The sequence below is a fragment of the Scatophagus argus genome, chromosome 14 (genome assembly GCF_020382885.2).
Source record: "Scatophagus argus isolate fScaArg1 chromosome 14, fScaArg1.pri, whole genome shotgun sequence".
In the NCBI taxonomy this organism is placed as follows: Eukaryota; Metazoa; Chordata; class Actinopteri; family Scatophagidae; genus Scatophagus; species Scatophagus argus.
Window position 1 is genome coordinate 20,618,226 of NC_058506.1, and position 24,741 is coordinate 20,642,966.

The 24,741-nt window shown below is 43.2% G+C and overlaps 1 protein-coding gene across 1 annotated transcript; it reads left to right on the forward strand.

The window, feature by feature from the left end:
• The first annotated feature begins 231 nt into the window (after positions 1–231).
• LOC124070716 lies at positions 232–1,534 on the forward strand. The gene is made up of 2 exons (XM_046410875.1): positions 232–362; positions 784–1,534. The coding sequence occupies exons 1-2, from the start codon at positions 308–310 to the stop codon at positions 1,449–1,451; spliced, it is 723 nt and encodes a 240-aa protein (XP_046266831.1). The 5' UTR covers positions 232–307; the 3' UTR covers positions 1,452–1,534.
• The last annotated feature ends 23,207 nt before the right edge of the window (positions 1,535–24,741 follow it).

Sequence of the window (24,741 nt, forward strand, 5' to 3'; positions counted from 1 at the left end):
ACACAAGGCCAGCAAGCTGAGGGAAACAGCTTCGATAATTTGAAAAAACACAAGCTGCATTTAGCAAAAAATTTAGCTTTTTCAGCTTCAGGTGATTAACAGTGAGCTGAAAAAAAAGGCTTCATTTAGCCACATGGAACTCCAGCTCTGCTTAAACAATAATTGTATATATACATAATTTGTTATTGTTACATTCCATTGTTGAAATTTGAATTCTGTTGCTAGGATAAACATTTTGTTTACATTCAGTTCAGCGATGCTGCCTTTAGTGCATTTTGACCACTGATAATATCCTTCAGATAAGGTTATGAAGATAAGGATATTTATAGCCATGGATAAAAGTCAAGAAAAAGGAAAACAGGGTAAGCTGGACTTTAACGCAGGGTCGTTATGCAGATGACACCCAGCTTAACCTCTCTGAATTACACTGCTGCACACTTTTACTGTTTTCAGAGTTTAAAAATGTGAAAAGCTTCTTACAGTAAGTCTAAGCTTATATTTACTGATCATTTTTTGCCCTTTGTTCAGGACCTGTTGAATTAAGACTTTTTAAAATTTCTACTTTTTAAAAAAAATATTGCCATGTCTTAGAGTGTTGTTTTTTTGCAGATGCTTTTATTGTTTGCCTTATTTGCAGTCAAATCCTTTATTCTCTGTTTTTCTCTCTGATTTTTACTCATCTCAAATTCATCATCAAACTTTTTTAAAAGGTACACAGAAATAAGGTTGTCATTCCTCTTATTATATCTTATTGTGTGTTGTGTTTGTGCTCTGATTTCACAGTTGGTCCATCAAATCGATATGTGCTGTGCCAGATGCCACCAGAATGGGCGACTCTGCCTGTACACAAAGGTTGTCAGTCTTCTACAAAACGCAGCAGCATCGCAGTTTATACAAAGAGACGGCGAAACAACATACTCATTTATAAGGGATTCATTTGCCCATCTGCTCCTGCGAAGATGCCGATGTCAGTGCTGCACCCACCGCCAAGATCCAGAACCTTCGGGATGAAGCTTGCAATGCTACAGGAGAAGCTCAGAGCTGAGGCTGAAGCTCAGGAAGAAACCTCAGAACCTGAAAGGATCAGAGTGGAAGTTCCTGCAGCGAGCGGCGCACCAGAAGAACATCCTGTCGAAGCTGTGTGCAAAACGCCAGACGGTGAAGAAACAACCATCGAGCCTAAACAGAAGATAGAAGGAGTCGAGGAAACCGACACCGATTTTCTGCCTCTAGAAGAAATCCTCGACATTGAGGAAAGCGCTTCTCCAGTCCCGCCCAAAGGAGGGACAGATGACTTTTGGGATTGTTTTGAACCTAGGGAGGACATGACAATAGACATGGACTCTTTTTGTTTGAACTCAGATTTTTTTATGCAGCTGCTCAGTCCAGCCACGCCTGCTGACAGTGATGGCGATGACTTCTCCCTTGAAAACTTCCTAAACCTGGATTAGTGTGAAGGCTGTGGATTCCAAATGTTTTGTGAAAAATATGTTCTGAATAACAATTAAATTGTGTCTTTTCCTGGACAAACTCATCCTGAGTCCACACTACTAACTTCAGTATGAGAACAGAGACACCCAGTAGTCTGTTTGCAAACCCCACTGAAATCCCGTTTACATGCAACAACTGACAATATCACACAGTTAGCATTAATCTAACGGATTAATGCTGATTAGTGGGATAGGCCTACTTTACTGTGTGTAATGAGTAATACGCTAAAAAAATACACAGAACATTATGCATGAGTTTAGATATCCACATTGCAAAAAATATTGCTGCACAGGTACAGCATAAGTAATTATTTTTGAGAATTTAGCTTCATCTGAAGTGTTTTCCAACAGACGAAAGCCTGCAGGTGTGAGGAGTCGAGCGGTTGGTTTGTAAAATGCACGTCAAGTTAGCGAGTTAGCTTCCCCAGCTATGACAAAGTGCAGAGAACAGCTGCTTCCTGAAGCTTAAGCATCTTCCTCCAGCAGGGAAGCTCAGCCCCGGTGTGGAGGGAGACGGTCTCACGGTGTGGAGGGAGACGGTCCCACTGTGTGGAGGGAGACGGTCTCACGGTGTGGAGGGAGACGGTCCCACGTGAGGCTGTTGGTCAGTTTATGAGTGACATATTGTCTCAGCCATTCCTGTCTCAAAAGCAGTGGAAATTTACATTCAGCAACAACACACACAGAGTTGGGCTAAACATCACACACATGCTGCTGCCACACCGCCACAACACAAACAGTCGGAGGGCTTGTTTGCCTTCGCTCGCCTCCTGCATCCTGTATGTTTCTCTGCGCCTCGTAATGCGTATCGATCGTCTCCACGCGGCTTTGATTGATTTTGTTTGTTTTGCCAAAGATTAAAGTCGTGACCCTCTTGCAAACGCCAAGAACATGTTTAACTGATTCACTTGTGATGCCAAACCATGGCTGTAATCAGACTAAAGGTCATGTAGTAAGTCCTCAGGACTAACAATACCCGAGGCAGAGCGAAGATCTCGGAGTTGTGGTTCTCTCTCCAAACCTAACGTCTTTTCTCGGCGCACTGCTGTTGTTGTGTGACATATTTTTACATGTTAAAGCTGAAAAGCTAAAACACACAAACATACACACACACACACATACAGCCAACAATTATCTGTTGCGCAAAGTCAGCCTCCTGACCCTCTTCTGAACACAAAGACTTTGCTTCTACAAAGTCAAGCAATCGCTGCATCAAGCCTCCTGCAGTTTGTGTGCTTTATCCCGCTCTAATTGCCTAACTCCAATGTTAATAAGTTTCCTCAGCCGTGCCGTAATCCCTGCAGAAAAAATTATCAAGGAATTACATATGCTGCAAAACAAACCTTGTGACTGTTTTTTTTTTAAATAAACGACTTTATAATCCATCAGAGGAATACAAATGTCATTTCACAAGACAGACAGAAGACAAGGCGAGAACAGGCCTCTGACTCTTTACTTATTTCCCCAGCTGTCAAGCCTCAGACGTTAAATCCAAATCTGTGCTAGTCAGAGCTCTAATGCAAAGTCTCAGCAGCAGATTTGTATGAATGGCTGCATGCGGTTTAGATACCCTGCAGAGTTTCTCTAATGAAGTGTATTGACATTGCAGTGGCAGTGCAGAGTTACCACTTGGGTGTTTATGTGGTGCATGTTAGTTGCCATATCTCTGCTGGGGAATTTAAATACAGCCAATGCGTTGCCCTGCCTGCCTCTGCTCACACCTCCAGTACGTTTATTAGAGCCTCCTTTGGTCCATTATGCTCTTCCATGTGTCCTGTGCCTGCATTTGGGTCCTTCCCCTTTAAACCTTAAACTGTGACAGTTGACCCAGATTCCCCAAGACCACTCAGGTCTGCACTGAGCAGCTCAGGTCCCCTCTCAGGTCAGCATCTGGTCCCGAAGGTCACACGTCTCCTCCATTTCCCTGCTGCTGCACAGAACCACACATAAGTTTATTCACCGCCAACGCTGCCACATCAGACAGGCTCCGCGTGCGTGCTGTCATGCTACGCTGCACTTGTGGAAGTCTTCAGAAAAACCCCAAACCGCTCACATTCAAAGGAGCTGCCCTCGCCAAGACAGCAGCCGCCTCACTCGCAGCGTTGGTTTCTTCAGGACGGGACCCCCCGCTGACACCCGAGTCCGCTCAGCGAGAGGCTTGTCAGCCTCGACAGCCCTGCTCAGAGAAATGTCGCCGGTGGATGTGAGCGTTGTGTCTTCGTGTCCCTCCGCTTGCTCTTTTCAGTGTGATAAGTTTCAGTTCTGGACGAGTTGCTCACAGTTGAGCGAGCTTAGCGACGTTTGATGTTATTTCTTTATTGCCTTGTTTGGCATCTGCGGCCTCTGGCGAGCCATACGGCCTGTCAATGGAGAGCCTTCAGGCATCGTGAGTGCTGTGACACATGCTCACGCTCTCTAATAATCACCTTTGTTCAACTGTGTTGCTCTATTACAGTGTGTAACTATGACTGTGGCCTTATTTCCCACATGACGGAGATGATGATGGTGATGATAGTTAACCCACTTTAACACTTTAACACTGGCTCATTGTGACCATGCTGGGCTCCCAGAGAAGTGCTTTGAGTGGGAAGGAATCGTGAAGCGGCTTCACACATACTTATGACAAATACATGAGTTGTCCATCAGCAGAACAGCCTGGACAATAACTATTTAAAATGTCTTTAAATTAAAATTTTCTTTAAGTTCCGTTATGGCTTCGTTTATATTGATTGTTTATTTTCATTGTGTTTTTTTCATTAGGCACTATAAAGACAAAAGTATTGGGACACTTGACCTTTACACCAACATCTGTAACGACATCACATTCTAAATACACAAACAGCTTTGCAGCCACAAGAACTTCTCCTCCTCTAGGAAGGCTTTTCACAAGATTTTGGAGCACCTCATCTTGTCTTGTCTCCGTTCCAGTTCATCCCAAAGGTGTTGGATGGGGTTGAGGTCAGGACTCTGTGTAGGCCAGTCAAGTTCTTCCACACCAAACTCATCCAACCATGCTTTGCTTTGTGCACTGGGGCACAGTCATGCTGGAATAGAAAAGGGCCTTCAACAAACTGTTGCCACAAAGTTGGAAGCATAGCATTGTCCAAAATGTCTTGGTATGCTGAAGCATTAAGATTTCCCTTCACTGGAAGTCAGGGGCCGAGCCCGAACCCTCAAAAACAGACCCATTGAGAGGGGTGTCTGGATACCTTTGTCTAGAGGTGCAAAGGCAGCGAGCAAAGCCTTTTGTTCAAACACTAAAATGATCCACGTCGTCATCTTAATATTCCATCGCCAACTAGTGTTTGCTTACAGTGCGAAGCTGCTAAGAAGTCTGAGGCGTGTGTGTGACCTGATCTGAGCTGTTCAGTGTGTGTCAGTGAGCTTTTAGTGCTTCTGTATCGGTTATCGTGGATGAGACTGTCCCAACATCAGTGTGTAAAACATTAATGCCTTTGACTACCAGCTGCTTTAACATTTCAAATTTAAGACAGCCACACACGGCTGCGTTGTGTCTCTGTGCTTCTCATAGTGAGTGGATATTTAATACAGTGGAAAAGCCTCTTTCCTCCTGGGAGACGTCGCTCTCTTCGGCACCTTTTTATTAAGCTGTAGAAATGGTTGTAGCAGCTTTGTCTGTGTTCTCAGTCAGACTGAATTTGCAGGTATTAGTGTAAAAAAGGGTCAAGTGTAATGTGGAATGAACTGGTGTTGGTGGTGTGTATGAGGGAGGATAGAATTGATAAAACGTGTTTGGTGGTGAAGTCAAACTGGTGATGTTTTCCAGAAAGGCGGGAGAGCAGGAAAGTAAATGAAAGGGATGCATATGAGCAATTCAATATATCTGTGCACATTACTCATCCGTTCAATTGACAGTTTATTGGCCCGCTGTAAAGCTGCATTCTCATTTGTACTGCAGGACTAATGAAGGGTTGGCAGTGCCAAAGTAATCAGCTGACATATGTCATTTTTATGAAAAGGGAATTATTCTAATGCGTATTATGGGTGAGTCACCACTCCGAGGCCACATTTGCAACTCGCTCCTTGTTATCTCCCTGCTGTTAATTAAGATAGGTGAACTGAAGAGCTTGGGAACTGGATTTCTCTCTGAATTAAACATACAAATGTGAATTGGCCTGCAGTCAGGCTTTGCCTTTGACATTTCACTGGTCTTCAAACGGCGCTTTATATTGCAGGAGCCAGAGGATGTTTCCTGCTGCTTTATGAGTGAGGAGTATGAAGTGCCCAGGGCCCCAACATGGGAGGGCCCTCCACACGCCTGGAATTAGAGCTCTATATCTGCAATACTGAAATAAATAATCACTGCTGGTTAGATCAGTCATTTGACATTTTCATATTGATTCTTGTACACTGACTATGTTGTATTTAAAACTGGATTTTGTGATGTCACGCCCTCTGGAGGAGTCAATTCAATACCTTTGCTGGCAGCAAAAGAACAAGACAAAGAGTGTGAAGTAAACAGTAAACGTTGAGGTAACACCTGAAGTCTCCGTGTGAGCCGATCCTCATTCACGTGGAGGACTGCACGGCGAATGGAAACGCTTTGATGGGTTTGCCTCAGCGTTTGGTGGCTCAAATCGGAGGCCATCTGGGCTCTGTTTGACTGACATTTGGCAGCAGCGGACGGTGATAAGAAAACAAGCTAATCAAGATTGACGGATGACAGGTCTGTCTGACAAAGGAGCCAAACGGCTGACAAGACGAGTCCAGTTTCTGTGAAACTGTACATTACGCTCTGATCTACGGGTTCACGTTCCTTCATTCCATTTTAATCAGAAGATTCCAGTAAACAAAAGATTACCACAAGAAGTTTTGATTCATGAACACTGAAAGCAAACAAGACCATCATCATGTTCACCTGTCTCCACACTGTTGATAGTATCTGCTGCAAACATAAAGAAGGTGACTTTCTTCCAGAACTAACGCAGCTGAAGCTTTCAGTGGCCAAAAAACCCAGAAACATTTTGTTCTAATTTATCATTTTTTAGACAGAGGTAGAGTTGGAAGGAAGCAACAAAAGTGGTGAATTTTTATTAGAATTTATACTAGAAGAAGAATCTTTATTTGTTGTCTACAGTCACATACAATGTAGTGTTGTGTGCATTTAAACTAAGCAGTGAGACCGACTCCAGATGTGAGCCAGCAGTGCCTTCATCAAAGAGCACTGAGGGAAGAATTATGCCAATATGCATGTTCTGATGGTGTTAACTGGAGCACCTGAAGGAAACCAACACCAGCACGGTGAGAACATGCAAACTCCACACAGAAAGGCCAACACTCTTATTGTGTCCAAAATCAAACCTAAATCAAATTACCAGAAAGGAGAAGAAAGCTTTGCAAAGCTTGACATGTGACCTAAGTTAAAATGGTGACTCTCCTCCCCCTTCAGTGTATCAGCAAAGATGCAGGTCATGATGAAACCATTAGCCTGGCTAATGATCTTTTTGAGCAAACTAACTGTTGACCCCAGTTAGCCTTGCTCTGCTAATATCTCTTTTATTTAATCCTGCCGTCAAGTCATCATCACTATGAGAAGATTCAGCCATGTTCAGCCATGTTTAGTTTAGCATGCTAACATTTAACAATTAATACCAAAAAAGCACAGCTGAAGCTCATAAAAATGAAACATTTAGTCCTAGCTCAAAAATTAGTGACAATCCATCCAATGCTCATTGAGATATTTCAGAAACATTTGAACTTCATGGTGGCACCAGAGAAAAAGTCCACAGTCAAAATCCTCCTTGGACCATCAACTTCAGAGGAATTCCTCCACTAATTGTTGAGACATATGAACCAACGTAGTGGACTGACTAAAACTCTCATCCCTACAGCCGTGCTGCTACCGTGGCTAACAATATACAAGTACTGGCGTCCAGAGTCGAGTCGGACAAGCGACTCACTGGGAAAATAAGAGGTCACGGTGTTTAAAGTCACCTGATGTGGCTGTGGAGCGATGAGGCTGACAGCCTGGCTGATGAGTGACAGCAGAGATGATGCCGGCTGCCACTCTGCTGTCCGCTGACTGGACGGTGGGCCGCAGTAACGTGGACACGAATGAAAGCTCTGTCTCTGCGCCATCACAGAACATCTTCCCAGTCACAGATTGTCCACAAGCAGCTCCAAACATGCAGGTCAGAGTGAGAGGAAAGCACCCAAAGAAGACAAATTACTGTATATTAGATTCATTCATTTCTGAGAACTGCACCTCTGTCAAAAGATCTTAGGAGTGGAACCGAACATATTTTAGTATTTTTAATTATCACGGGAAATACGCCACGGCCACACGTCACCATGTTTGTTGAAAACACGGGTCACAACAAGGACATCCATCAGTCCGCCAACCCGCATCAAATGTCAAGGCTTTCACTACCTCAGAGACAGCGGCTGTCCTCTGTGTGCAGAGTGAGTCACTTCGCGACGAACAAAATGTACTGGAATCAGCCCACAAAGCTGACAACAATCAGGTATTCTGGGATGCTTTCAGGTGACAACAGCGTCTTTCAAAGTATTTTATAAAGATGAGAGGATCTCAATGAGTTTTGGTGCAGTCCAGGTGTAACTCTCAGGGGCTTTTTTCAGCCCCAGCGTCCACCACTGGAGCCACCACAGCTGGACATCTGGGCGTACAACACACAGTGGCTTTAATTATTATCAAAAATAAAGAGAGCTAAATAACATTGAAAATCATAAGTCACATGGGCTAGTCCAATGATCAAGGGCAGATTCATAGAAAATTCACCACATCTGAAGAGCAGAAGCAAATTAGCGCATATCTGAAGAAGGTTGTGGTGGGAACGTCCTGTGGAAATGGAAACTGATTGCAGCGAGGAGAAACAGGCAGACATCAAAGAATCTTTTCAACTCCGAATCGCTTTCAAACCCACGAGTCAAGTCATCAAAAGTTAGAACACCTCTGCTGGAAGAAATTAAAGATGGTCTGACCCCTCCCAAAAAAATGTTAGCGACAGACAAGCTGCTTTAAACCTCTCTGGCATTTACATGCACCAAATGTGAAAATCATGCACAAGCCCTTGATGCTCCGCAACCAACAAGTTAGAGCAAGTGAATCAAACTAAAGCTGGAGTTTTGTAAGTGTAAGTGAACATCCGTTAGAGTTAAGATGTGGCCAAGACAAGGTCGCACGACAACTGAAATCCGTCCTGCTCCTGTGGCGACTTTTCCTCTGCTGGTGCACATGTTTTACACCAACCAGCAAAGATGCAACCGTAGCTACGGCAAATACCAGCACAGTGGAGCCCATGGCGGAAAAACCAAAAAAGCAGCGAAGAAAAGTTTGTGATAGTCGAGATGAAAGCGAAGCTCGGTGTTCAGAGACAGACCTGAGGTGAGCTCTCCTGGGGGCAGCCTAACCTGTAGGCATACGTCACAAACAGCATCAACAGTGTTTGTGTAATTGCTCTCACTGCCAGAAGGGAGAGGTTTAAACAGATAACGTTTTCCAAGAAAGAAGAACGGCGCCGGAGCCGGTGATTTGTGAACACAATAAGGAGAGGAAGTTAAATTAAACTGCTGCCGCACATGGTGACTACACTCTTGATTTGCAAAGGAGGTACTGAAATTACTCTGGGTTCAGAGGCGTCCACATCCTCCACCTGCTCTGCTCAGGCTCAGCTCGCATCCCAGCCTGACCGATTTCTTTCTTCTTCTTTTTCAGGAATTAGTGTCGGGAGTCCTAATGCATCTGTGTGCTCAGTAAATCAGTGTTGGCGTCAGTGAATTTATCTTTTCTTCCTGATTTGATTTAGTGTTTTGTGCGCTCGTAGTCCTGGATCTAAATCTCACTAAATCTGGTGGACGAGTTCAAACAGAAACAATGACCGAAAACACTACATCACTGTAACTGATGTCACAGATAGCGTAAGCTGTAAAAGGCATAAGGGAAATATGTTTTGTAGCTGAGATGTATCTAATGATTTGTTGCACCATTCTTCAACATTAAGCAAATGAAATTTCATTTCATTTTAATTGTACGATTTTTCTTTGCGATGTTTACGGAATGGCTAGAAGAATGGTGATGTTGGTAGGTCCACCACTTTGGTCCACACTGAAATACCTCAACATCTATTGGGTGGACTGAAATACAGTACAGAAATGTCGAAGTCGAATGTCGAAGAACTGAGATGGATGTGAGGGGAGTTTTAAGGAATGTTTGCGCCACTTGCAGTGTTAGGGGAACAGAAAGATGGGGAAAAAAAGGATGCGAGTTCGGATCTGAAACCAGTTAGATATCGACACTCTGTGCATTCCTGAATTCTCAGAAAGCCAGCGTCGTTGCCCTTTGTGTTCTCGGCGAACACACAGAATTTATGTGTAGCCTGCTGAGTGCTCTTTTACCTTCTGCCAGTGAGAAGAATGGCTGTGACAAGGTGGCTGGCTCCAAAGAAAAGAATTCAAATCGAACCTCTTGAGCCCTGCTCGTCGGGCTTGTCCCGATGACAAAGGACCAAATGGCAGGCTTTGTCACATGCTGTCAGCATTGTCATCTTCTGCCATTTATTGATTTCTTTTTCAAAGATTTATTCAGTCTAGGAGTCAAAGATGCTAAGATAATAGCAGGCCTGAAATAATGCAGACAGACCGTGTACCTATTTTACAAGCTTTACTGCCATTTCACAAACACATAAAATGGAATATATGTCCACCTCTGAGCTCACTGGGTGAAATATTTAATGTCTAAAAGATTTTTTGTGGTGTGGAGGGATTGTAATAAACAAGCTTAAAGTATTCCATGATTCTGCCCACCAAAACAGATGTTTAAGAGTCCCAGGATGGTGTCGATGCTGCTATTGAGGCTTTTAAAACTTCTGTTAAACGTTACATCACTCAGTCTACAGTGTAGTAAAGGAAACTGCATGTTCCTACCTGCCAAGCAAAGATTTAAATGTAACTCATCATAGTTCAATACTAGCACAAATATCGTAAATAAAAACTACATGGTGGGAAACCTTCTCAACTAATAATGTTGGAAACATCAGAAGGGTACAAAGTAATGAAACATGATTTAATCAAAGTGAGAAACATTTCTTCCTTTGAAGTGAAAACAGGATTTCCTGCCGAGTGAAGCAGTAAGATACAAACCCCCGCTGTAGTCAGTAATCTGAACATCTGACTTTACTGTAAAAAGCAGGAAGTGAAACTAAATATCTGTCCAGTCAGCCATATCAGCCTGGCATTCTTGTTGAAAGGCTTCTTTGGAAATCATCTTAACATGCAGCTCAGACCAATTTCCCAGCAGCCACTTCAGCTTTCCCTCTCATGTTCCTCTCCCTCACATCATACGGTGGTCAGGCTTACTTGACAAGCGCATCCTGCATCGCGAGCAGCTCTGCAGCTGCAACGCACCATGAATAATGATGGTGGCGTGTATCGATGATGCTAACTTGTGCGAGCACCAGCACCGCAGTTCGCTGACAGTCGCCTGGCGGTTTTTCCTGCAGCTCTGGCTCGTGTTTGCAACAGCGGACGATGAAAGCTCTATGAACACAAAGACTGTGAAAGGGCAGAACATTCATGGTGGTGCTTCAGTAATGGACATAAACAGCCTTCGGAGTCAATACAAATGTACTGACCCAAAAAGAAAGGCAGCATCTGCAGGAACATGTGTGTCAGATCCTGATCTCAGCCTGGCAGCCCCCCCCCCCCACCCACCTCTCAAACTTATTACAGCAGTGTGCTCCTTTGCCTCTGCTGGGCTCAGATAACAAGCGGCTGCACTCGTCTGCTGACTCCTCTTCACCCAAAGCAGCGCTTATCGTTCTTAAACACACTGCTCCTGTGAAACTAATTATTGTGCTGGATTTCTGCCGCTTTGTCGCCGGACGAGTGGCGCGAAGAGTACGTGGATTCTCTCCTGCTGTCCTTCTGACTCCTCTCCCACCTTCCCTCCCTCTCCGACATGACGGTTCAGATGTTTCAGTGTTAAAATCACGTTGTTAATCTGAAGCTCAAGTTTTACCTTCTTACCACCGGAAATGTTTCACACTTCGAGGTGTTTCAGAGGGAACTGAATCCATACTTTTATTTTGTAAGCCACACGTGCTCCCACGCATTGCAAGTGAGACATTTACATGCTTTATTTCCATTTGAGCAGCAGTTTGAAAAGGAGAAAAAAAATTTTGGAAGGAAGAATTTTAACTTCCAATTCACCTCCCACCACCTCCTCCACACCTCTTTGCAGTATGTTCTGTGAGTACTGATATTCGCCAGGATCCAGAAACAATATGCCAAGGGATAACTTCATATGATTTTCTCTTTACACACACACACACACACACACACACACACACACACACGTTCATATATGCAGGAAGAAAAATTATTTTTATACATACAGACAAAAAAAAAAGGTAATCTGACAGCAACTGTTGTAGCTGCAGCAACTGGGCTCAAACACACAAACACACACACACACACACTCTACTGCAGTACTTATGAATAATTTTAATGTATTTATTAGTTGTACTTTAGTTGGCTAGTTCAATTTTATGCAACGTTTCCACTACATTTCCGAGTGAAATATTGCAGGTTTGACTCCACTTCATTGACATGACAGCAAAAACTATTTTCTGATTCAAATTGATATATATATACACACATATATATATATCAATATGTGTGTATATACATATATATAAAAGCTGAAAGCAGACCAGCTACAAGATAAAAGTGATGATATAATCTCTCTTCTGAACACACATGGGGCTGAGTAATAATAAAATCCCGCATACCTCATTAACACCACTGTGGCGCCATTTGCCGACTTTGTTCGTGCTGAAAATATCTTGGATGTCCTCGTCCTCACAAACCAATTATTTAGGTTTCAGACCCTCACCTGAAATCCATCCCTCCGGCGACGCCTTTGATGCCAGCGGGGAAACCACATCATCGAATTCGGAGAGCGAGGAGAGGTGGTGTTTTAGTGATGCTGTTGAGAAACAAAAGGTAATTAACTGCTCCACTGTTAGCTTAAGCGGCTCTGACCCTGATGAGGATGTTTTGATTTGTGACTTTGCTGTTTAAATTTTTTATTATGCAATCTGCAGCGTTTACTTTACTGTAATTGTATGTCTTGAATCGCACTCAGCCAGAAAAGTTTGTTGTAGGTTTGTAATGAACTTACGCTTTCCTTCCATTAGACTCCTGAACTCGAGGCCAATGATTCATTTTAAAGCAACAAAAAAAATTCTACGACAGCTAGGACCCTTATTTTGGTTAAATAAAAATGACTGAGCCTGGGAGGGCGGCAGTATTCTGAGAAAAAGTCAAAAGTTTAGAGATCAAAGTCGTAAATCTACAAAATCAAAATTAAAATATTGTCTGAGATTAAAGTTAAAAGTTAGAATTCTGAGCTCAGTTAAAAGTTTAACCTAAACCTAAGCTTACAACATGTACATTAAACTAAGTTATGTCTGTGTTAAAATGATTTTCATTGTGTAACATCTGTAACATCACGTATGTGAATATTCTTTTTTCTTCTTTTTATTCCCAAGTTATCAACTAAAAAGAAATAGGACAAGGTGTCCTGTCTCTCCTCTAATTATCTGCACATTAACGGGAACATGGCGGACATGATAGTGCATTTGATATGTGGAAGGTGAGGGAATGTGTTGGATGGGCTTGAAGGTCAGAGAGGGACGGTTTCACCTCAGAGCTTTGGCTGCTCTTATGCAGTAAACAAAAGGAAAGCTTACACAGACTCTGCAGAGGACAGACAATTTGAAGGAGTGAAAGACAGATGGAAAAATCACCTCCTACAAGCTTATCTCTTCAGCAAGCAGAATCACCAGGGAGATTGTGGTATTAATTTGTTGAAACGCTAGCTCTAACAGCACCGCAAAAGTCAGGTGTGCAGCAGGACATCACGGCTGATCTGACAGCTGACTCTTGGTGACTCCTTGTCAACACACTGCAGCTTCATTCTGAAACAAAACCACAGGCGAATGACGGGTTGTGCTGTGACACATGGCTCACGTTACGTTAAAACTGCATGATCCCTGCTGGTCAGAGCCGCCGGACTTTGCACGAATCCGTGTGTTGCAGAGATGGTTTGGCTGTGGCTTGCAGCGCCGAGAGGACTGATTGAAATCTGATGGATAATTTATGTCGTCGAGGTGAGCCTGTAATTTCCAGTGGAGCCGTATTCTGTGTGCTTGGCTGGCCGCCATGAATGATTAATACGTAAACATTATTCATAACTTTCCCTCATAAATTTAGCTGGTCATTAATTCTGCCAGCCTTCACACAGGTCGAGAGGGGAGGGAAAGTGGATGAGTTTCAGGCTGAGGTGTGAGGATGACTGGACTCGAAAAGCAGAGCAGAGAGAAAACGGACGTCATGTGATTCTTATTGTCTGTTGTTCACTTCAGGTTTTCTTTGTGCTGTTTTTGCAACATCAGTCTAATGTGATGGCTAAACATGCTGTTAACATTTTCAGTCTAGCGGTTTGAGCTAATTAGCAGCTAATTAGCCTGCGTCTGTGTGGTCCTCTGAGAGATGTTTCTCTGTGGTGTTTTTCTAGAAAGAGAGGCTTCGGAGAACAGCTGAACGGGGCGAGAGGTTTTTGTCTGAAAATAAGAGGAGATTGATTGTTCCGACTAATGAGTGCAAGAAATACACTTCGTCTCGGGCTGAGAGTTTGAGTAGACGCGTCTCTTTAGGTCTAATATGCTAACAAGGGAGAACTTTCCTAGCTGTTACTTATTGCTGCGGTTCGGTTTGGTCAAGGATAACAGAAGATGATGAGACGGTCGGCGACGCATTGGGCCTGTTGATTTGTTGTTGGCTTAGCTGCAGTTAAAGGTTAAGTCCTCGAAATGCCACAAGAGGTGCCACCATTGCAAACCTGGTTTAACAAACATCTTTCGGTATGTACAATGTAATCATAAGAGTAAAACTAATCTGGGTTTACATCTAAATGTGTTGGTGCTCGAGGAAGGACGCAGGAGCCGGTAAACTGCTCAGGAAACCTCCTCCAACCACAGCCTTCTGACGGTCGCATTGTGGGAGTTTTGTCCAGTCATTTACGTGACTTTTTCCAGTTTCAACGATCCGACATTCACGCCCACTTCAGGCCTCGGTAGGTCAGCTGTGCGGAGGTGGGAAAGTTGCTGCTGAACTTCTCTGCCAGCTCTACTTTTTTCATTCTTGGCACAATTATTTCTGTCATTTTTCAGGGGAACAACTGAGAGCGACACCATGAATGTCTTCCAGGGGAGACTGAATCGATAGACAGATATATTTCTCTATGAAGGTCAACTTCCCTGTCCTTCCAATGTGACCACTGGGATCAGGTATAAACACCTTTGATATCTGACTAACTGAATTCGATGCAACCGCAAGCAAAACCAAAAGCCTACAAAATGTCTATGAGCCGTTAGATGTTTGCAGAAACGTCAACACAGATCAGTGCATTAAAGTTACCAAAACTTTGGTGTTTGTTTCACTTTACTGAAGCTGTGACTTTTGCAGCACAAACGGTCCAGTAAACACAGTGTGTCCAAATGCACCTTTAATGTCTCACAAAATCATTTGAACCCTTTCCTTCCATTAGACTGTGGTGAATTAACAGGGAAATTATACTCATAAAAACATGTAAGGAGGAAAAGTAGTTTAATTGTGTTTATTCACAAAAAATCTTTTTCTTTACTTTTTTCTTTACTTTCTAATCCAACAGTTTATTTAGTCAAACCTTTTCATCACCAAACTATTTACATCTCAGTCTGGTTCAGCTGGCTTTCTGTCTAAAGTAGAAGATTCAGGTGCAAGTTTCAATTTATAACACCAGTAAATGGAAATGTGCAGTAATTAAACTATTTGCAACACAGTCTGTCCCTAAACATATCAGAAAGGTTCACCCTCACTGTGGAGCCTCAACCTCAACACAACCAGTGAAATGAGGGATTGTTGTTAAGAGCAATTTAACCTTCCAGGTGTGTAAACTAGACCCTGATAGGTCAGTTCAAAGTGGGAGGGCGGGTCCCACACTTCATATGTGAGTCCAATGGGGGCGGGGCAGCTCTATGAGAAGCTGAGCTCCATGCTGCTCTTTTCCTCATCGTTTTGGAGGGAAAATAACTTCCTGTTGGTGCCGGAGTTCTGTTTTGTCTCGCTCTCGTTCATCAGAAGCAAAGCCTTGTCTCTGGACTAACAGGTAAGGCTGCTGGTTGTGTGATGTGTTTGTGTTTGTCTGCAGTTTAACTGAAGGTAAATGGCTGTTTGGCTTCTGTGTGCTTTGTGCTGCTCGGTTGCTGTGAATTTCGATGGGAAATTATAGTAAATTAATTTTTATTTTACATATTAAGAAGACTTGTTCTCTTCTTAGAATCTGTTTGCTCCTGAGGGGAAGGATAGTCACAACTTAAGTGGTAAATGTGATGACATTAGCATGCTGGTGTTGTCACTGTTAGCATTTAGCTCAGAGCAGTGCTGTGCCTACAGTGAGCACCTGTAGGCCCAAACCCCTCTGGCCCTCAACAGGACCGTAGTTTACTAGATGGATGGATGGACGGATGCCATGTTTTGCTTTAGCAGAGAGTTTCAAGGTTTTGGGAGTCACGTAATCACCTGAATGAAGTTTGTTAACTCGGTCAGGCTCCTTTGACTCTCAGGGAATTTGTTGCTGTCTCGACTCTTGTGGAGCAAAACCAACACTTGCCAGACTTTAGCCGTTTGGCTTTATGAGACCCCTCATGTTTATGTGCTGTGGTTGGCAGCGACGCTTTACAGAAAAGGATGTCAAAAGACAAAAAGACGACGACGATGATGACTTTCTCTGGCTTTTAAAACGTACTGTCATACCCATTTATACTCCTTTGCACTGTGTGACAGTTTGTTTTAGTGTGTTTGTGATGGTCTCGGCCTGGTCTTTATGTTGAAAAAGCTTTTAACCTTTAAAAGAAACTTTTATCTGGTTAATTAAAGGAAAATGAATGAATGTCTAAAGTGTAAAAGAGTGTCTAAAAAAAACATAGACTGGTCTTTTTTATTATTATTTCTCTTTCTCTTGGTAAGGACTTCCCATCAGAGCCCATGTCTGCACTAGACTGTAATCAAGGCAGACAGAAAATTTTGAGGTTCTCAGGTGATATCGTAGTATTGAACACACTTCACCGTCTTGTGATTCAGGCTGTCGGTTGTCGACGCTGATGGCTTCGGTTAAAGTCCTGCCCGGATCAGTTTTAACTGCAGTACATGTGATGAGTTGATCCGTTTGCCCCTGAAAAGCTGTTTCTTTGTCGTCCACCTGCGTCTTTCAGCCACAAGGTGTTCCCCTGTCACCAGTCTTAATTAACCATGATGCATTTCTTCTGATTTGGGCACACAAACACAAATTATTTGGAGGTTGATAGGCTGTGAGCTTATTTGCATTGTGTAAAACCACCATAAAACACAAACACACACACACAGATTGTTTTCATTGGCTGATCATTAATGCAGGAGCTTATGTTTCTCCTGGCTGGGAATCAATACAGGTTTAGATGCATGCAGCGCTGAAGTTGGATGGTCTATAAATAACTCGGTTTGAGGTTTAGCTCATGACCGGGTGGGATGATGGATGGCTGAGGGGACGGCATTTTCCGACAGTGGAAGTGATATAAAAGCTTCAAAAGACCAACTCTCCGGGGTCTCTCGGAAAGGTTGGGTGCTCCGACCAGAACGAGGATCATTTCCTACATGGCTTCAGAAGCTGCAGGGGCGTCCGGCTTCCTCCTCTTCATTTCCCCTGCTTTAAATTGAACTGGACCCGACTTCAGCTGTGGAGCCAGCACATCGTTACCCGGAAGAGCTTCTCCTGTCAAAGCACAAAGAGCCTCTCCTGCCACTCATTTGAAGTTTGTCAAAGTTTCCCTAAACAACATTGATTGACTTTTAAGTGACTTTTGGCACTGGGCTTGTTATGAGCCAGGATGTGCTGACTTCAGCTCACATCCCTCATGTAACGACTCAGCTCTCTGCGCTTCTGCATTAGCACTTTAAAGCACATCTGTCGGCTGCCAGGGCAATTACTGCCACAGATATGATGATTTCACATGAAGATTTTTCCCAATCATAGACGGAAAATGAGGCTGGAATTTTAAAATGAAGGAACTAATGATGGAGCTGCAAACATGTTTAAAACTGGGGGGAAGAAATGCATGGGGGGGGGGGACCGGGACCTCAGGAAGGAATATATCATCCATTATGAATTGTACGTGCTGCTTTCCTCAACATTGTACTTTATTTGTGCTGACCCACATTTCCTGTTGGTTTGCCTCGCAGGACTTGGCTTTGTTTTCAGGGTTGCATCTCTCCGTCTGGCCATTTCAAACAAAAAAGGCCTTTTCTAAACAAAGCCATATGCTGCACTGGAGTTGCCTCTTTCTCCACCATTCAGACACACACACACACACACACACACACACACACACACACGAGCAACTCACAGCGAAGAGCCACAGTTAAAACTGAGGCAGAGCTACGACACAAAATAATCAACACTTCAAATTTGGCACAGCAGTTTCTTTTCTCTTCTTTTGTTCTTGAAAAAGGCTTTGGCTGTAAGGGAGAATCTCATCGGTCAAAATGGCTGAAAGCGTTTTGTGACCGGGACTAATGAACTGGACTTTGAAGCCGGCATCCTAAATTAGAAACTGTTCTCAGGTCACATTAATATTAAACTTTCTCTGGTCATTAAGTAAGGCCTAAGCTCCAAATCCAAACCCTATTTTGGAAGAGAACAATGAAAATTAAAGCCAAATAAATAGGCAGAATTACTGTTAATTGCATACATGCAATTACAGAGAAGTTGGGCTTTTTAATTGGCACTATTCATGCATTAAAATATGGATCCTCTTTTGCGTTCGTTTAAATTTAAAGGCAGAAAGTTTTTGTTCAGCGGCTTTCTGTCTCACTCATAAATATTTTTTAAATGCGTTTGTCCAGAATATATCTTTTTCTTTTTTTTTTCTTTTTTTACATATGACATCTTTTATATCTTTTACCTTCTATTTTACATTAAACCAGGGGCTTACAGAGTGTGTGAAATGTGTTTCACAGAGACTTAATCATCCAGCTGCACTGCGTTACAGAGCGTTTTTTTAGCCTCATTGTTTTGGCTTTATGGCACATTTGCTGTTTGCTTCACACTCATTGCTCTTGCTTCCAGCAACAGCAGGTGAAAAACTGATGATAAACCCACTGTGCTCACCCAGCACCAGAAAAACATCCCAACTAAGTTGTCGGTGGCCGAGGATCCGTCTTCTCCAAATCCCAAGCAGCCAAATGGATGAATGCTGCTGGTGACTGATGGGTTTCTTCACCATGTGATAAGAAAAATTGGATCAAGGAAGTTTTGGCTTCAGGGTGGGTCGAGTCCTACATAACTGACAAAACACATCTGATTTTCAGGGCGACAAATACAATTTGGCAAAACAGGAAAAGACACAAAAAGGACAAAACTGGATTTAAGGAAAACGGCAACCCTCCCCCGGAGGACAAAAAGATCGCGTCGTATCGGCTGCGACCTGAATGGAGCAGATCACCTGTGGTACCTGGAAGACTGTTCACCTGTGTGTTCTTGCACACATTATACTGATGTGAACATGTTTGTAATAAATATGAAGAGAGCTGAAGAAGAGGAGGAGGAGGAGGAAGAAGAAGAAATCTTTCTAGTGATTTTTTTTTTTTTTGAGCTCACGTGGTCAAGAGTGAATATTGGACCAGAAACATGATGATGATGATGATGATGATGATGATGATGATCCATGTCTGTTGGATGTGTGAGGCAGCTGTATGTTAGCATGTTAGCCAAAACAGCTTCACGATTTGCTTCATGTCAGTGATTTGTGTTGGTTATCATGTTTTTCTACATTCATGTGACCCAAAATTAACTGAATCAGCTTTAAATCTTCACCTTATTATTATTTTTATTATTATTACTGCAGTACAAAAGGACAAAGATTGTCAGGACTTGACTGACTGAAGTTAACGTCAAAGCGAGTAAGGTCTCTGCGACTGATGTTCAGTTGGTCTCAGCAGTTTTCTCCATAAGTCGGTTCACACCGTTGTTACATAACGCGGCTCTTCAGACGGGGACGAGGTTTGTTGTTAGCTCGGTTCGCTTGTCGGCGGTGGAGTTAAAAAAAGACCTCTGCGCATATGCACGTAACGGATCCGGGTGTCATTGAAAAGCTGGCAGGGAGGCCGGTGTTGCATCGTAATTCCAAACAGGCCTCCCGAGTCTTCAGAGCACCGGAGGAGACAGCTGCCAGTTCAGACCGCCTCGCCTCTCCGCTGTGATGGATGAGCCTGCCTCCTTCTCTCACCTTGTTCGTGTAATTGAGGCTTCAGTTGCTGTCACACCACGCGCTCGCGGTCAGAAAGGGAAAGCAAAGTACGCCGGCCTGCACCTAAAGGCAGCACCAATGAAAACAGGAAGTGTCGCCTGGATTGACTTTTGGCTGTTCGGTGAAGCACGTTGAGTCGTCTTGTGATAAAATGTTTTCACGCAACATGATTGAGTCATCTCTCACACACGGCCCAAAACAGAGGTTCCCAGAGTGCATTGCTGTTCTTATAACTTTTTCCACTGGGCTTCCTCACAGGAAGTAACTGAGATATCTCCTTTATCTCAAGGAAACCATGACCACGACCTGGATGAATGAGAATATTCACAGGCATATCTCCTTTAGCATATGGTCACAGTGGAATTTCCACAGGTAATCACGTTTGTTTGATTTTCTGAACAGAATTACATAAACTAATAAACTGATGACTGTGGTGGTGATTTAGTGGCTTTTCCAGGCGGTCATTTTTGTATTTTATTAAAACACTGTGACAAATTTTAATTGAATTGTGATGAAATTTAATGCAGATCTACATTTTGCCCTGAGGATGTTTCCTTGCTTCATTCAAAGCCAATAATAGATTTTTATTTGTCCAGTACTTTGGTTTGCGACTAAAGTCTTGCCAAACTATTAACGTAAGACGTAATAAGATACGTAATTAAAATGTCTTTTAATTCACTCTAATGGAGAAATATTTATGCAGATTGCTGAAACTATAAATGTTCATCGTGATTCCTTGGATAGATAGATAGACAGACAGATAGATATACCTTATTGATCCCAGGCTGGGAAATTGCAGGAGTCTCATAATTTCACATCAGTGTGGTTTTACTGTATCAATGCAAAGAAACTAAGAAATGGAAAGAAGTAATTTTTTGTTTTTCAGTCCTTTAGGACTGAAGCTTTTAAAGGTGAGGCACTACATCACTCACCAAGCAGGTAAAACGACAAATGATCCGTCCCCTCCTCGTGTTGTGTCTTCGGAGGTGTCATCAAACCAACATGCTGTGCAGCACTTATAGCCTTTCAGGGATTTAAAATGAATCTTTAATGATAACGCCCCCGTCAAACCAATCAGCGTAATGTTTCTGAAGGTGGAAGCACGGCGCCAGCACATCCAAAAACTACTTTTTACTTTCATCTACTGAGGCAAAAATATGTGCGAAGCTTTTTGCCAGAAGCAAGATGATCTTCATAAAAAGAGCTGATGGGTGATAATGTTCAGTCTTCTTTGTGCGGTTGGACATGCAGATCACCAGAACACAACACAGCATAAAATTACCCCAACTTTAAGTGCTGCAGTAGATACTCTGCCCTCAGTATCCGTCCATTAGCCCACTAATGCTTTCAACAGGAGCTGCGATATTCCCATTTGCTGCGGCGTGTGTCATTAATCTGAGTGTTTTTTAATTCAAATGAAGTTTGAAGGCTCAACATGTTTCTGCCCGGCTCTTACACATCTCGTGTGATAGCTGAATGCTTAATATTTAATATGTGACACAGCCTCGAGATCTGTGAACACAAACTGTAATATATATGAGCGAACACGCAGCCGGGAGCAGGGCGGATTCAGCGGCGCTGCTCTGTGAAGCGGAGGACGTCTGGCTGGATAAGAAGCCGAGGACCACTTGACACCAGGACTCCATCTCTGCCTCTCTGCCTCCCTTCACATCAGTTTGAGGGGGTGGGTGGAGACGGCTGGAGATGAGATGAAGTGTTCATGTTAAAGTGGGTGACAGTAGCGCGATGAGAAACCATTCGTGCTGACGTCCGTGTCCGCCTCTCTGTATTAGCATCCAGTTCTGGTTTGTGTAGAATCAGAGAATCGCAATCTGTCAGTCTGAAGGTTGTATTTATGGAAACAGTCACTCTGTAATTTAAAAATCACAAGACAAAAAAATGTAACAGCGCTGGTTTTGCACTGATGGGGACGTCATAATATGTTGAATAGATCTATTTAATGAATGCACCACATATATTCTTCTGCATCATCCAAAGAACAACCGGAAGTCAAACTTAAATTTAAGTGGTGTTCACCACGGCCAGGCCTCCCTGCCTGGTAAATGTCCACGTCTTTCACGCTCCGCTCACTCAGTTTTTTATTGCAGGTCGTCTGTCATAAATCTGTAGGCTCCGAGTCCAGTCCTGATGTCTTTACTTCCTCAGACTTGACTCAGCTCGTCCAGAAGACACAACGCAACAGCTTTCACAGGCCGAGTGGTGCTCCTCACGCTGAGTAAACTGACCTTTACGTGTGACACTGGTGGAGTTCCCTTTTAAAATATAACAAACCAAAAGTCTCTAATACGACGCAGGAATTTAAAAGCAGGAGACTATAAGTGTGACAAGTCGTCTGACTTGTGGATCACACATTAAGCAGTGCAACAAGCCGTTTGGTCGTTACAGAGAGGACTGTTCAAACTGTTCAGGAGGTGTGGAGTCCCAGCGAGTGAATATGTAGCACCTCATACATTCACTTATGACACCATTAACACCAGTGATTCATGCAATAACCACACGTGGAGTTAATTAGCTTCAGCTTTTGTTTTTTAAAATGATTGGAGGCTGCATGTGATGAATCAACTCGCCATAATAACAGCGTTAAAATGACTGAAGTGCTTAGTCACTGTCAAATCTGAGGATTTTGTCTAACACAAAGAAAGAGGAAGAAAAGGAAAACATTTGTTTCCTTTCCAGCCACCATTAAATTGAGCCAAGGCAACAACGGCTGTGATTTGTAGTCCACGTTGTTCTGTTCGTGGCAGCCAAAAGCCTTGTTCGGTGTCGGCTAAAATTCACAGCTGCAATTTATCAAGTCATTTTTTTCAAATATAACCGAAAAATCTCCTGAAAAACAGAAACAAAGGAGGAAACCTCAGGAAGAGATGATGAATTCCTCTTCCAGAGTGGGAGTGAAACACACATAAGAGACTCAGCGTAGTCAGTTCCTGCATCTTGCTTATGTCAGAGTAGATATTAAAGCTCTGAAGATGTGTTGCAAACGGACTGAGAACCTGACACCCGCCTGACAATCGACCCCGTGTGATAACGGCAGCCAAAGCCACCCTGAAGTTGGTAGATAATATATAATATAATATATAAGTAGATAATATATCGGTGTTGCGTTCACAGCTTGTTTCTGCTGCCCCCAAGTGGCCAAAGAAAGTGAGCGACTGCAGGTTTAACTTCCTGGTTAAGGTGATTCAAGACAGGATTTCTGAGGGACAGCTGGACTTACATTTGTGCTTGTGCTTATATAAATTTTAGATGATCACATTTGTTTATTGCACACATTAATCCCTTCATGTTGCTCCCTTTTACAAGCTTTTCAAATGAGCAGAGTTTTCAACTTCAGTTCCGTCACCAACTTTGCACCCTTTCGGATGATTTTTGCTTCAATTTGATTGATTCTGGCATCGTTTACATCTCTTCACACCGACGCAAATCAAATATGCTCTCTGTGTGAAAGGCCGATTAACCACAGTTTGGCCCGTCTGTCTGGTGTTAAGTAGTGGATCTAATTGTGTGTTCATACACTCAGTCTAATGCGCATTATCTCTCCTTTCACAGTGCGCGCAAAGTCAAATGGCTATAAGGCGGTTGCACATTGGAGGGCACCCAAACAGCTCAAGCAGTTCAGACTCGCACAGGAATATGGAGACAAATAGGAGAAATTCAGCCAAATCAACATCACGTGTGGAAAGCAGAGAGCGCGGGCCATATGCCACGCTTCATAGGCTGTGTTTAGGAGCTGTTGTCATGGAGGATCAAAGCGTTCGCCATTTGCACTCCCTTCCAGTGAGATCTCAGCGCTGTGAAACTCTCAGCACAGCTAAGGGATTAGGACAGCCTTGATTTTAAAGGGGTGGGGGATAAATTTTAGCCTACAGGGGGTGGCATGTTTCTATTTATGGCATGTACTGCATAGACTCGAGCTTGGTGTCTTGCAGGCATTCGCTGGAGTGTTTTTGAAAGAAATACTGTGGTTACAGTTACGTGTCGGGACAAAACGAGCTGCACACTTCACTTCATGCAGACAAAAAGGGGAAAAAAAGGATCATTTTCCACGAGTGCTGGTGTTCACTTTCACATGCTATGTTTTTTTTTCCCTCATCAGATTCCCCCCAAACTATTTTTAGGGCTAAGAGAGTGCGCTGGTGCGTGCGCAGTGGAGAAGATGTGTGTATCCATGCCTAACCCTTCATAATTAATGGGAGCCATGCTGGGTTTGCGTCTTTGACTGTCGTCTTGTGTGAAGCGCAGGTGTCACTGAGATCTCGCTGAGATCACTGGGGCCTGGTGTCACATCCACCAATCACACCGGTGCTGGGCGCAGATCGACCAATTACACGGCAGCTGTGCACACAGGCGGACACGATGGTGGGGGGTGGGGGGGCAGTAATGAAAGTAATGGCATGTTGCCCGTTTTCTATTAATAGTTGAATATTTGTGTTTGAGTGAATAAGTGAGGCTCGATCTTCCTCCCCCAACGGGTTGCTGCTTTCAAACGAACAGATTTTTTAAAAAAGGAAAGATGAATATTCGCTCTTTCCCTCAAACATTCATGCATGCAAAGAGCCACTGATGCAGCATTTAAATGACGTGAAGCCATTCTCTGCTGAGACAGACTTTTAACTTGTCCTACTACCACTAATATTAATATTAACAATATCCATGCATGCTTGTATGAAAGCGGTTTTCTGTCCTGTTTAAGTCTGTTCAGGTGACGGGTTTCTGATATGTTAAAGTAACAAAAAGCTCATTTTACGCTTCAGGTCTGTCTTGTGTAAAATGATGCTCAGCGAGAGTTGGGTGCAGCACAGGAAGTCAGCCTGGAAGCAGCTTTGTGTGCTGCTCTGATTAGGCAGCATGCATGTGGTCTTAAT

Excerpts from the sequence above, each read along its gene's own strand:
- LOC124070716 (XM_046410875.1), top strand. The coding sequence starts at position 308 with ATGAAGATAAGGATATTTATAGCCATGGATAAAAGTCAAGAAAAAGGA. Across the intron at positions 363-783 it reads TCAAGAAAAAGGAAAACAGG|TTGGTCCATCAAATCGATAT; the intron begins GTAAGCTGGACT and ends CTGATTTCACAG.